Here is a 12,502-nt window from a genome sequence, read left to right as displayed (position 1 = left end):
TGAACTTCCATGTGCATTTCAAGGTGCTAGTTGTCAACTATAAAACCCTTCATGGCACAAGGCCTGGATATTTGCAGGACCACCTGTCTCCAAGTATCTCTGCCCATCCTAAAAGATCTGACACGCCCCTGGTCCATAAATCAAACAGTTGCCATCCTGTGGGGGATCCTGGCATCACACATTCTCTGTTGCAGTGCCTGCCCTGTTGAACAATCTCCCTCCAGAAATTTGTTTGCCCCCAACCTTGCTAGCCTTTAAGAATGTCTTGAAGACTTGGTTCTTCCTCAAGGCGCTGGACCAGTATAGTATATTTGAGCTGTTGTAATTATTTGAGATGTGCATCTAACCCTTGGTGCAATGGATTTTATTTATTTGTTTGTTTGTTTGTTTGTTTATTTAGCAGATTTTATAAATATTTTTATTTTCCTTTTGCATTGTCATGTTTATAACCCTTGTTATCCACCTAGAGTCCCTTAGCAAGTAGGTGGCCATAGCAATCAAATAAACAATCAAACAAACAAAAGTCAGCACCCCCCCCCCAAAGGCAAAAAACAGGATGGAGATGAGGAACTATTTGATGGTATTTCATGACTAAGTTGTATGTTCTTGTTTAGATTTCAGCAGATGCAGCTGATTCTTGGGAAACCACCTTCATAAAGGACATCATGGATTTCATCTGTCTCGTGTATCACAGATATTCTCAGGATCCCCTTTGGTTCAATTCTTACTTCCTCCAAGCATTGGCCTTGGCTGTCTTCCCCACTGGGTTGCCCCAGGTAGGAAATGCTAGTTTTCCACTTTGCTAGGTTGATTCAGCAAGCAAGATCCTTTCACACCTCATGGCTCTCCAGCCATTCTCCAAAAGATAGGTGCTAGAAACCATTTCAGCCAAACTGGTGGAGAAGGCTGAGAGGGACTTTTTCCTGCAAAAAGTCTGGCCTGAAGCAGTTCAAGGCGACTGGTTCAAGGTGAATTGGATGACATCTTTGCTTGGGCAAAAGGAATCAGATTGCCTGAATTGCTTTGGCAAAGCACATCTCTCACTTCATACCAGCCTAAGAGAAATCTTAAGAATATACTGGGTATTTTTTGGCAACAACTCTTTTGTTACAAAGCTGATAATTTCACGTGATTAGTCAGGAAAAGGACCTGTTTCAAAAAAGGAAGATGAGAGACTATCTTAGAACAAGTCAGATCTCTGCTCTGTCTGGCATAATATTGCCTATACCTGCTGGTGGCAAGGTTTGAGACTGGATAGTTCCCAGCCACACCCACAAAGGCCTTGGGCATGCAAGGCAGAGGCTGTGCCACAGAGCTAGAGCCCTTCCCTGCAGTTGCACAGAGAGTTGCAGGGAAATCTGTGGGGAGTGTCTCTTGCACAGGGAAAGAAGGGATGGATGTACTTGGACAGAATCTGCAGCTTACTTTGCACGAATTATTGATCAACTGTTTTTTTTCATCAGCTAATATAGCACACCTCTTGCATTGCTTTGTTTTTCTTTACTCTTAGATTGATATCCCACCTTTCCTCCACTGCTTGAAGGCAGTGCATGTAGCTTTCCTTCATCCAATTTTTTCTACATAACACCCCTGTGAGATCGGCCAAGCTTGGGGAGAATGGCTGGCTCAGTTACCCAGTGAATTTCTATGCCCAAAGGTGGATATAGGGATCAGTACTCTCTCCTCTCCTTTTTAACATCTACATGAAACCGCTGGGCAAGATCAACCATCACCATGGGATGAGGTATCATCAGTATGCTGATGATACTCAGTTGTGTACCTCCATCCCGGGTGAAGTAAGTGATGCCGTGACTACCCTCTCCGAGTGTCTGGGGGCTGTGGGGGCCTGAATGGGGAACAACAGGCTTCAACTGAACCCTGGTAAGACCGAGCGGCTGTGGGTTAATGGTTCTTCTGTATCCAGGACATTAACATCTCTGGTTCTGGATGGGGTTGCACTGCCCCAGACAGACCTGGTGCGTAACTCCTGGACTCATGGCTCCCGCTCAAAGAGCAGGTGGCAGCCGTGGCCAGGAGAGCCTTTGTGCAGCTACGTGCTGTGCACCAGTTACACCCCTTCCTGGATCGGGAGGCCCTTCGAACAGTCACTCATACCCTTGTTATCTCTCATATAGACTATTGCAATGCGCTCTACATGGGGCTACCCTTGAAAAGCATCCAGAAGCTTCAGGTGGTCCAGAATGCAGCTGCGCAAGCTGTTTTTGGTGCCCCCAGAAGGGCACATGTAACACCGCTGCTGCGCGAGCTGCATTGAATACCAGTTTGCTTCCGGGTCCAATTCAAGGTGTTGGTTATTACCTTTAAAGCCCTACATGGCATGGGGCCAGGTTACCTGAGGGACCGCCTCTTCCCCATTACATCAACCCGTCCCACCCAATCGTGCAGAGAGGGCATGCTGCAGGCCCCATCTGTAAGAGAATTCCATTTGGTGGGGTCTAGGAAGCGGGCCTTCTCTGCAGTAGCTCCCACCCTGTGGAACATTGGCCCCATCGCTCCTGGCCTTTCAGAGGAGTCTGAAGACCTGGTTCTGCCGCCTCACTTGGGGTGGAGAGGGGAATAGATCTACATGGGGATGGTTGCTATAGATCACTCCTCCCACACTTGGACTGTTTTAGATTCTTTCGCCACTTGGACTTTTTATCTTTACCTTTATTTATATTATTTATTATTGTATTTTTATACTGTGTATTTTATGGTTGTTGTTTTTAATCAATTGTTGTAAACCGCCCAGAGTCCCCCGATGGGAGGAGATGGGCGGGGACAAATTAGATAAATAAATAAATAAACCTAGGTTCCCTAGTTCTAGCCTGAACTGATACATCACACTGGCTCTCTTGAATTTTATTTTGCACTAGGGCTCTTGTAATGTCAAGCTTGCTTCTTGAACTGCTGACATTTACTAAGATAAAGGCTCGAACTATCTAATACCAGATTAGTCATTTCTGTGATATATGGTGATTGAATACACTGGGAGTCGGTATGAAGACAGACACGATCTTGAGAAACTGGAATACTAGGTGTCGTATTTATTTTTCATTGGATAAACCTAAGATCCAGACAATATTATTTCTCCTATGGCTGAAATCTTCAAGGTTTGACATTCAAGGACGATATTCAAATCCTATTAGATGATTAGATGACAGAAAACAAATTGATGCATAATCCCAATTGAATTGAGCTCCTCAGTCAGTCAAAATGCAGATTAAGGAACTGCTAACTGTCTTGAGTATCAGTTTGAAGAAAAAGGCAGACTATAAATCTAATCAATAAATGACTCCTCCTTTCAACAATGTAACGCTGCTTGGTCTAGTTCTACATCTGAGCCTAGGCTCTACTTTTAGGCAACACTTACAAGACCAAGATATTTTCATAAGGCTTATTTCCAATATATGAGAAAACACTCATTTCTGACCAGCTGTATGTTGTGTCTTACACCAAAGCCTCTGTTAAGAATAAGAGGTTCCACCCAAAGGAAGCACAAAGGGAAACTTGCAGATTTTGTACTGTAGAACAGTCATCTCATTCCCTGCACGCCCCAATAATTAGTGTACAAGTGAACAATCTAGGAGTAGACTACTACTCTTCCATTTCTTCCAAAAAGATGATAGTAACAAGACTGGTTTTATTCACTTGGTTTGACCAACATCCTTCTTTTTGCTGCATGTGTATAATAATGTACATTTGGGGTACATTTTCCCCTCTACATCCATAATAATTCCACTGATCTGAAAGCATGAGGAGGGAACAAAAAAGAATGAAAGCCTTTGTACTGTGGGTCATTGAGAAGCAAAAGTGAAGATGAATGGCTCTGCCACTGTGAGTTGAAAAAGTTGTGGTCTGTTTGTTTTCCTGCTGAAAATGACCAGGCATATACTTGCAGCAGGTGCCTGAGGAAAACAGCACTGGGCTTGGAGCAATGATTGGTGGCATTGCAGTTTATGAGAGACAGCAATAATATGCTAGACTAAGGAAAGGAGGCATCGTAAGAGGAATTGATAATGGAAGCAACTTGGAGAACTTCCAAAGAGATACAAAGTTGAATGGTTTTCTCCATTTGCATCTAACCTCAGCATAATCATGCCCTGGCAATGTCTCTTCTCTGTTGTGTTCCCATGATGTTTGTGAATCTCGTCCACAGCCCATGAGTAAGGTAGCCTTAAATAATCTTTTTTTTTAATCCGTTCAATCATGTCCGATTCTTGGAGACTGCCTGGACAAGCCCCTGCAGTTTTCTTGGCAAGGTTTTTCAGAAGTGGTTTGCCATTGCCTCCTTCCTGGGGCTGAGAGAAGGTGACTGGCCCAAGGTCACCCAGCTGGCTTTGTGCCTAAGGTGGGACTAGAACTCCCAGTCTCCCAGTTTCTGGCTTTATGCCTTAACCACTGCACCAGACTGGCTCTCTAAGTAATCTATACCTCCATCCATATGGATGTAGTATTTCCTCCCTTAAGCCAACAATGTCCAAGGAGTGCCTCAAAGTCTATAAAAGTATGTTAGCCTTTGTCACTTGCTACCTAGGAAGGACGTCAGCTGACTGCGGTGACTGGAAACAGGGAAAAACGACAGAGGATAGGGATCAACAGTGGGTATAGCAAAGTTCATGCGGGTCTGTTTTCTGCCAGTTCATGGATGGGTGGGTAGCATCTCAGCTCAGCAGTGGAGAAAGCCCTGTAGTGACAGGGGACCTTAATTCCCACAACATCTGCTGGGAGACAAACTCTGCCAAGGAAATGAATTCTCTTGCTGAATTTCTCTTTCAGAGAGTGAAGGAAGGCACAAGAGGGTCAGCTCTCATTGACTTGATACAAATCAATAGGGACGACTTTGTTGAGGATGTGGCATAGCAGAAACTGGGAGCAAAAGTATCTTGCTTCCTTTAGTAGCAGGAATCTCAGGTACAATATGTCAGTAGAGCACAGTGGGAGTCACAGGAGCTAAGGCTGTTTTTTACTCGTTTATGGGAGAGCAGAAGCCATTGAAAAAACATTCCCACTTTCCCTCTAGTCAGGAGTTTAAGCAAGTTGGTTACCCAGAGCAGAGCTAGGGAGAGTACAGCAGATAAGATCTGTTCTTACCTGCAACACTTGCTGGATCAGGGAGAAAAGTTGCCCACACATCCAAGAGGTTTGCTTCTCTTGCCCTACGAGCATTCCTTCTTTTAAATTCCAGTGTGGGAGGTGCAATGCAGCAAGACTAAAAACAACTGTGTCCAGACATTGTGCTCAGAATTTATAAAAGAGAGAAGGGGGTACTTGGAATACTGGTCTGTAGCTGTAAAATAGAAAGTCTAAAGCCATCTCAGAAAACAGGAAACCACATTATTATTACTTTATCTTTCAAAATGATGCAGGAATGGGGAGGACAAAAAAGGAGTGTGTCATTGATGCTGGCCACTACTCAATAAGTACTCCATTACTCTTGCAATTGCTCTCTACGCAGCAATCCAACTATGGGAACATTAAAAGAGTGATATGCTGGGAGATCATAATGTGCTGTTTGAGCCTGGAAAAACAATTTTGAGTGAGTCCAAAATGCTAGTTGGGGAAAGGGCATCTGGATTTTCCTGCAAAGGATGAGCTCATTTTGAGAGTATGCCTCTGGAATACTCTTGTCGTCAAAATCCATCTTTGCATCTTTTCCCACCAGAAATAGTTTCAAAGGGCTTTTAATTTATAACATCCTTTATTTCTGCCACTGCTCATTTTTAGTACGCAATTTCTTCTAACATCACAGCTGCTGGTTTATTACATTTTAGCAATCTGTCTTATTTGTGGTTTTATGTTTATACAGTTGATATTCCAGTTGTTGATATATTTTTCTCCAACCTTTCCTATGGGGGATAAAAAAATAATTGTGGAAATACAACCCAACATGCTGGTCACACACTGTGACTGCTTATGTTTTTCTCTTTTTTTCAGGGTGGAAAGAGTGGGTCATGTCCCCACAGTATGGCTGCTGCCGCTTCCTGGGAAATGAATTCTGGCCTTTGTGATTCTTTGTTTCAGCAACCAGCTAGGAAACAAGTTTGGGACTTGATGCAACTTCTCCTGATAGAAATAATGTTACTTGACTGGAGGGACAAAAAGTGGCATCCACTGGAGTTCATTCTTGAGGTCTCATCCATTTGTCCTATCCCTCGAGTTACGGGATGAGATGAAGGGGGGGAAGAAGGGTTGGAGACCCTGATCGGGAGCTTCAGGATTATTCTACACCTGCTACTAACACATTCTGTTCCTTGTTACTTGCACTGTTACTTAGAAAGAGTCTTTAAGCAGAAGAGTTTTAGAAAGCAGAGGACAGGAAAACTGGTGCTTTAACCCACTTTTTGCTGCGTTTCTCCTCCATTGAGTTTTTGCAAGATGGGTCAAGAGATTGAGTTCCTTAGGGATTTTATGATACAGAAGTCTTTGAGTGTGGCTCCCTATGTCATACTAAGGCCTCTGCAGTGAACTATAGAATATTAGGACCACTGCCAACCTTTTATTGAAGAAGAGGCCTGGTTCTGGAAACTGCAATTGGAGAGTTGTCTTATTCTTTTAAAACATTTTCTGAAAATGTTTTCACTCTAATGTAGCCTCCCTAAGAACAGGATTATTTGCTAATAATGCTAACCGATAGTGTTCCCTGTAGACTTGATCGTTTATATATTATTGCTACACAGGCTTCTCCAGAGAATGCCGCTATTGAGCAAAAGACATGCTTCCAGACAGAGATATTGCTTTCCATTATAGATATTGTCTACAACCTTGGTCAAAATTACAGGGAAGCCTCCAGTTTAACAGGTGAGTGTCGCTTGCAGTTAAGCCATCTTTCTGCTTGAATCTACTACACAAATGTGCAGAATGTAATGACCCTCCAGCTATTGGTGAATGACAGTTCTCAGCATTCTTTGGAAACAGCCGTGCTAAGTGTTGGAAGTTGCAATTTAGCCTCATTTGGATAGCCATATGTTCTAACATAAATATCTCAGTGGCCAACAGTATGATGCTGGAAGTCCTGCAAAGAATGCTGTGTTTGATTAACCATAAACTAATTCAGCAAGGCACTGCAGGAAGAACAAGGATCCTAGAAATGATAGGCCAGTCAATCTGACATCAGTACCATGGAAGATTCTACAACAAAGAGATTGATCTGTAAGCTCCAGATGTCAGCATGGATTTAGTTAGAACAAGTCTTGCCAACCAACCTTATCTCATGCTTTATCTGTTACCTTCCTTAATAGATTGTGGGAATGCTTATATATATTAATTTCAGGAAAACATGTGATAAAGTACCCCATGACATTCTGATTAGCAAGTTGCATAACTGGGTTAAAAATCATACTCAGAGAATGCTCATCAGTGGTTTCTCACCACACTGGAGAGGGATATTGAGTAGGAAACCGCAAGGTCCAGTCCTGACCCTTTACTCTTTAGTAGTGTTATTGATGACTTGGATGAAGTTGGAGGGAATGCTTATCAAATTTGTAGAATACCAAAATTAATGGGATACCAATACTGTAGAAGTCAGAAATAAATTTCAAAACAATTTGAAAGTTTAGAGAAATGTGTCAGAGAAACAAAATTTAACAGAGATAAGTGCAAAGTTACTTACCTAAGAAACAGAAATAAAATCCATATACAGGAAGTCCTTGCTTACCGACTGCCTTGTTCAGTGACCATTCAAAGTTATGACAGTGCTGAAAAAATAACTTTACAACCAATGCCCATTTACGACCTTTGCAGTCTCTCAGTCATGTGATTGCCATTACAGCCAATACGCATTGCCCTGTGCCTGACCTGTTGTTTTTCTTTTTTCCCACCTTGCGGAGCAGAGAGATTGGAGAGGAAGGGATTACAAGAGAGTAAGCAGGCACACAATGGGGAGTATACCAGGCTATTTGCGTAGCGCACTTGCAGCTGCCAGTACCACCACATTGCTTTTGGTATGTATTGTGTGCCTGCTTACTCTCTTGTCATCCCTTCCTCTCCAATGAATGTAAATACAAACATTAACTCCTTTCTTGATTAGCAACTGCTTCGCTTAACAACAGAGCTGTGGGTCCCAATTGTGGTTGCTAAACAAGGACTACCTGTAGCATGGAAGAGTACTGGCTTGGTAAGAGTACTTGTGGAAATAATCTTGGAATACTACTTACAATGTGATTTGGCTACAAAATAGGCTGGTGCAAATTTAGGTTGTATCAGTAGAGGTATAGTTCCCCAGCCACAGAAAGTAATCATTCAACTTTATTCTGCTTTGGTCAGATCTTACTTTGAGTACTGTGACCATTTCTAGGCACCATCTTTTAAGGAGGATTCATAGAAACTGCAACAGGTTGGGATAAGGGCAATAAAAATCACCAGGAGACTAGAAACTAAGTCATATGAGGAGAGATTTAAGGAGCTAGGCATGTTTTGCCTTGAGAAGAAGAGGCTGAATGTGGCTGTGATATTACTCTTGGAATACCTACGATGATACTCTTCCAATACCTGAAAGGAAGCCACAGAGAAGAAGATCAAGATCTATTCTGTCACATTCCAGAGTGCAATGGATTTAAGTTACAGCAAGAGCAGCTCTCAGCCCCAGGAAGGTAGGTAAAGGTAAAGGTTTCCCTTGACGTAAAGTCCAGTCGTGTCCGACTCTAGGGGGCGGTGCTCATCTCCGTTTCAAAGCCTTGGAGCCGGCGTTGTCATAGACACTTCCGGGTCATGTGGCCAGCATGACTCACGGAACGCCGTTACCTTCCCGCCGAAGCGGTACCAATTAATCTACTCACATTTGCATGTTTTCGAACTGCTTGGTGTGCAGAAGCTGGGACGAGCAACGGGAGCTCACCCCGCCGCGCGGTTTCGAACCGCCGACCTTCCGATCGACAGCTCAGCGGTTTAACCCGCAGCGCCACCGCGTCCCCAGGAAGGAGGCAAGGGCAAACCACTTCTGAAAAACCTTGCCAAGAAAACTGCAATGACTCCTTCAGGCAGTCTCCAAGAATCAGACATGATTGAACGGATTAAAAAAAAAGAGAGAGAGCAGCTCAACAGTACCACCAGGGACCCAAAGAGGTGATAGGCTCCTGTTCACTGGGTGGGCTGAAATAAAAGGTAGATTGTCTGTAAAGATTGTCTGTGTGCTTTAATTCGGATTCTTGCATTGAGCAGGGGGCGGGGTGGATCAAAGGCCTAAGTGTTCCCCCTTTGAACTCTGTGTTACATGTGTTCTTAACCATTCGTGACTTTGGTAAAGTACAGTGGAATTTAGACAAAAAGAAGCTGTTCAAAACTTGCTTAGTCATAATAAAATAATGGAATAACTTCTTAATCTAAACATTATTTGTAGAAATGAAAGTTTCTACACTTAAGACATACATTTTCCTAGTTACCTAGACTGCTTGATGGCCAGGGTATTTTTAAAAATCTGCTCAGTTGCGTCCGATTCTCAGAGACTGCCTGCACAAGTCCCTGCAGTTTTCTTGGCAAGGTTTTTCAGAAATGGGTTGCCATTGCCTCCATCTTAGGGCTGAGAGAGAGTGACTGGCCCAAGGTCACCCAGCTGGCTTTGTGCCTAAGGTGGGACTAGAACTCACAGCCTCCTGGTTTCTAGCTTTATGCCTTAACCACTACACCAACTGGCTCTCAGACAAGTTTAAGGACCTATAACTGTGTTCAGCTTGTTGTCTGTGAATTCACATTCCCTATACTCTTCAAACCAAGTTTGATGTTTGCCTACTGGTTCTGGGCTCATCATATCAGCCATTAGAAGTGAGGGGAATGGCAGGAGTTCCAACTACAAAGAGTCCCCCCCACTCAAATAATTGGTTCTAGTAGAAGCCAAGAGAAAACCTTGTTAAATATGTTGGTGTAATGTTGAACTATATACCAAAGCTGGGGGTGGGGGTGGGGCACTGCGAAATTGGAAATGTGATAGTATTCCAGATGTCAAGGGATGGTTGTTGGAAATGTATGATCTATCTATGTTGAAAAAGGCAATATTTTCTCCTAATCAAAGGATACAGCAGTGTGTGTTACTATGGCAGAGATGTGATAGTTTACAACAATATTTTGTACTGATTATATTATAGTAGTATATTAATTAGTAAACTATACTATTGATAATTATAAAATATAAGGTAGATTTTTTCTCTTTTTTTTCTTTCTTATTTTGTATTTTCAGTTTGTTTGGGGTGGCCTCTTTTCTATTTTTTTTAAAGATTAAGTTTAAAGATTGTTTTGTTAATTGGGTATGTATACAATTTTTAGAAAAATAAAAATTAAAAAGAAGATAAGAGAAAACCACCACACAATATTTTACCAGAAAAATCATCAGTGGCTGAAAACAAAACGCAGGAACCCTAACAGAACAAATAGTATTGGTGGTCCCCAAACTCTAATAGGAGAAGGCATTAAAGAACCAGCCAGTTCTTAAAATTGGCTATCCAGCAATCTGGGATTCATCCACAAAATAAATTGGATTTTTTTTCCAAGAGATTCCATTGTTTAAGATTGAATTTCAGAATTGCAACCTTCTCTTCTTCCTTATAGGAAATGGTGATATCAGAAATGTTTCGGAATCTGGCAGGCTTTTATTTCTGGTAAATGTTTGCTATTTTACCCAGAAGCTGGTAAGCAAACTTTATGAAGGAATGTTTGTCACAGAACCAAGGAAGACTCTACTTTTCATGACAGAGCAAGTGCAACTGGTAAGGGCTTCTTTACTCTCCTGACGTGCTATTCTCAGACATTTTTACATCACAGCAAATGTACCAGGTGATGTCATTGTAAGCTTATTAGGGATGGTTTCCACCCCAGGGACCCTATTTCTACAAGAACAAATAATTAGCCTAAATCTTCCTTATCATGGATTTAATTTCCATTGTGAGGGGATTGACAGCTTAAATGCCCACATTTGTTCAACTTGTTGCAGAAGGAAAGTGGATGGATTACAGAAACTTTGCAGAAGGTAAATGGGGATTTAAGAATCATTACTGGTTGTGCATTTTAGTGCACATTCTTATATGCAACAGATTGAAAACAACAGAGCAGAAAGAAAAATCTTCATTTGCATTTAGCTGAACGTCTGTAAGCACAGCCAAAAACACATTACCTGAAAAGCAGAAGAGTAGATAGACAGTATTCCTGCCTTTGCAACATTTTGTTGCAGATCTGAATGCATAATTGCTTATAAGTGTCTTAAATCAGGAATGTTTCTGGAGGTATCAAAAAAGATTGTGCAAAGCTTCAAATGGGTGCTTTGATTCAATAATGCTTCAGTTGAATTGTTCCATTGAAATAGATTTGAGAATCATAGTGGAGACTTTTCAGTGCACAGAATTGTATCAGCTTTAAAACAGTTGAGCAGCTGGCCCAGAAGTCCTATCAGTTCAATAAAAGCTCCATCCATCTGAATTTTTTGGAGGCAAAGGCAGCATTGCTTTTGAGTCAAACCTTGCTTTTAAATTTCTCATGATTTGCTAGGGATTACCATATGAATGTTTGGGTCTAATCCCCAAATACAGTGCATTCTGATCTTCTCAATTTTGCTTTAATAGGTAACAGGAAAGATTTTTCTCCATAAAGAATCAATTATGAGCAACTTGTACAACTGTTTAAACCACGGCATCTTATATTATTTATCTAATTCCTTTTCTGATTGGCAAAGTCTTCTTAAAGTTCTACATACTCTTCAGATGCAGTGGGATATCATCTTTGCAGTACACAACTCTAGCCTGGATTTCATCACATGCTTTTTGTATTGCCTATTACAGCTGAGATCTGTGAGGTATGACAGTGTTTTCTTATTCTGGCAGAACTGTAGGCAAGAGAACAGATATTTATAGAAACTTTTTTTCAGAGACAATACGTTTCCTCAGTGGTTCCTCCGGGGCATTCCAACGATATTCACTGAATTAGTCCAGTGTGGTAAATGTAGGTTGGATCCTGAAGAGACTCCAGGAACACAGGAGCAAAGATTCTGGATGCTCACCTGGGTTACAATGACTACAGTGATAACCATTTTATTTCTAGGCATTTTCAAAATGATGCTGCTCACCTTTAAAGCTCTAGCCACCAGCTTACCTGTTATTTAAGATCCAGGGAAAGGACTTTTTGGTGTTCCTACAGTGACATGATTAGTTAGGAGATACATCAAGTTAGTGCCTCTTGTCACTGTGTGGAACTGTGGGCTTGCCATGGGAGAGTAAACTTTCCTCCCTCTTTCATTGCCTTCTGTCATCTGCTAAACAATCTTTTTTTAAGATGAAGGTTTTTTCATATCTCTGCTTTGAATTATTTTATTTTTTATCTGTGTTTTGCAGCATTATACTCTAGGTAAGGCATTTATTTATTTGTTTATATTTCTGTTTTGCTAGATTACCATGAGCCTTGTGCTGCAGTGGAAAAGCATATACGTGTTTTTGATAAGTACAGGACTGTTAGTCACTCTGAAAGTAAGATATAAGGGTGTCAGAGAAGCCAAGCTTCAGCTAAAAGCCTTTCCAGATCAGCT

General features: G+C 41.7%; 1 protein-coding gene across 1 annotated transcript in view; it reads left to right on the top strand.

The window, feature by feature from the left end:
- Nucleotides 1-12,502, top strand: part of WDFY4 (WDFY family member 4) — a 195,260-nt gene that overhangs the window by 77,105 nt on the left and 105,653 nt on the right. Inside the window, exons 31-35 of the mRNA XM_063304372.1 lie at nucleotides 615-776; nucleotides 6,025-6,132; nucleotides 6,681-6,801; nucleotides 10,540-10,697; nucleotides 11,547-11,776. Coding sequence (XP_063160442.1) covers nucleotides 615-776; nucleotides 6,025-6,132; nucleotides 6,681-6,801; nucleotides 10,540-10,697; nucleotides 11,547-11,776 — 779 coding nt within the window. The remainder of the gene's footprint in view (nucleotides 1-614; nucleotides 777-6,024; nucleotides 6,133-6,680; nucleotides 6,802-10,539; nucleotides 10,698-11,546; nucleotides 11,777-12,502) is intronic.

Source organism: Candoia aspera, chromosome 5, assembly GCF_035149785.1.
Source record: "Candoia aspera isolate rCanAsp1 chromosome 5, rCanAsp1.hap2, whole genome shotgun sequence".
Classification (NCBI taxonomy): Eukaryota; Metazoa; Chordata; class Lepidosauria; order Squamata; family Boidae; genus Candoia; species Candoia aspera.
Note: the sequence above shows the minus strand (reverse complement) of the source record. Positions and strands in the feature narration are given on the sequence as shown.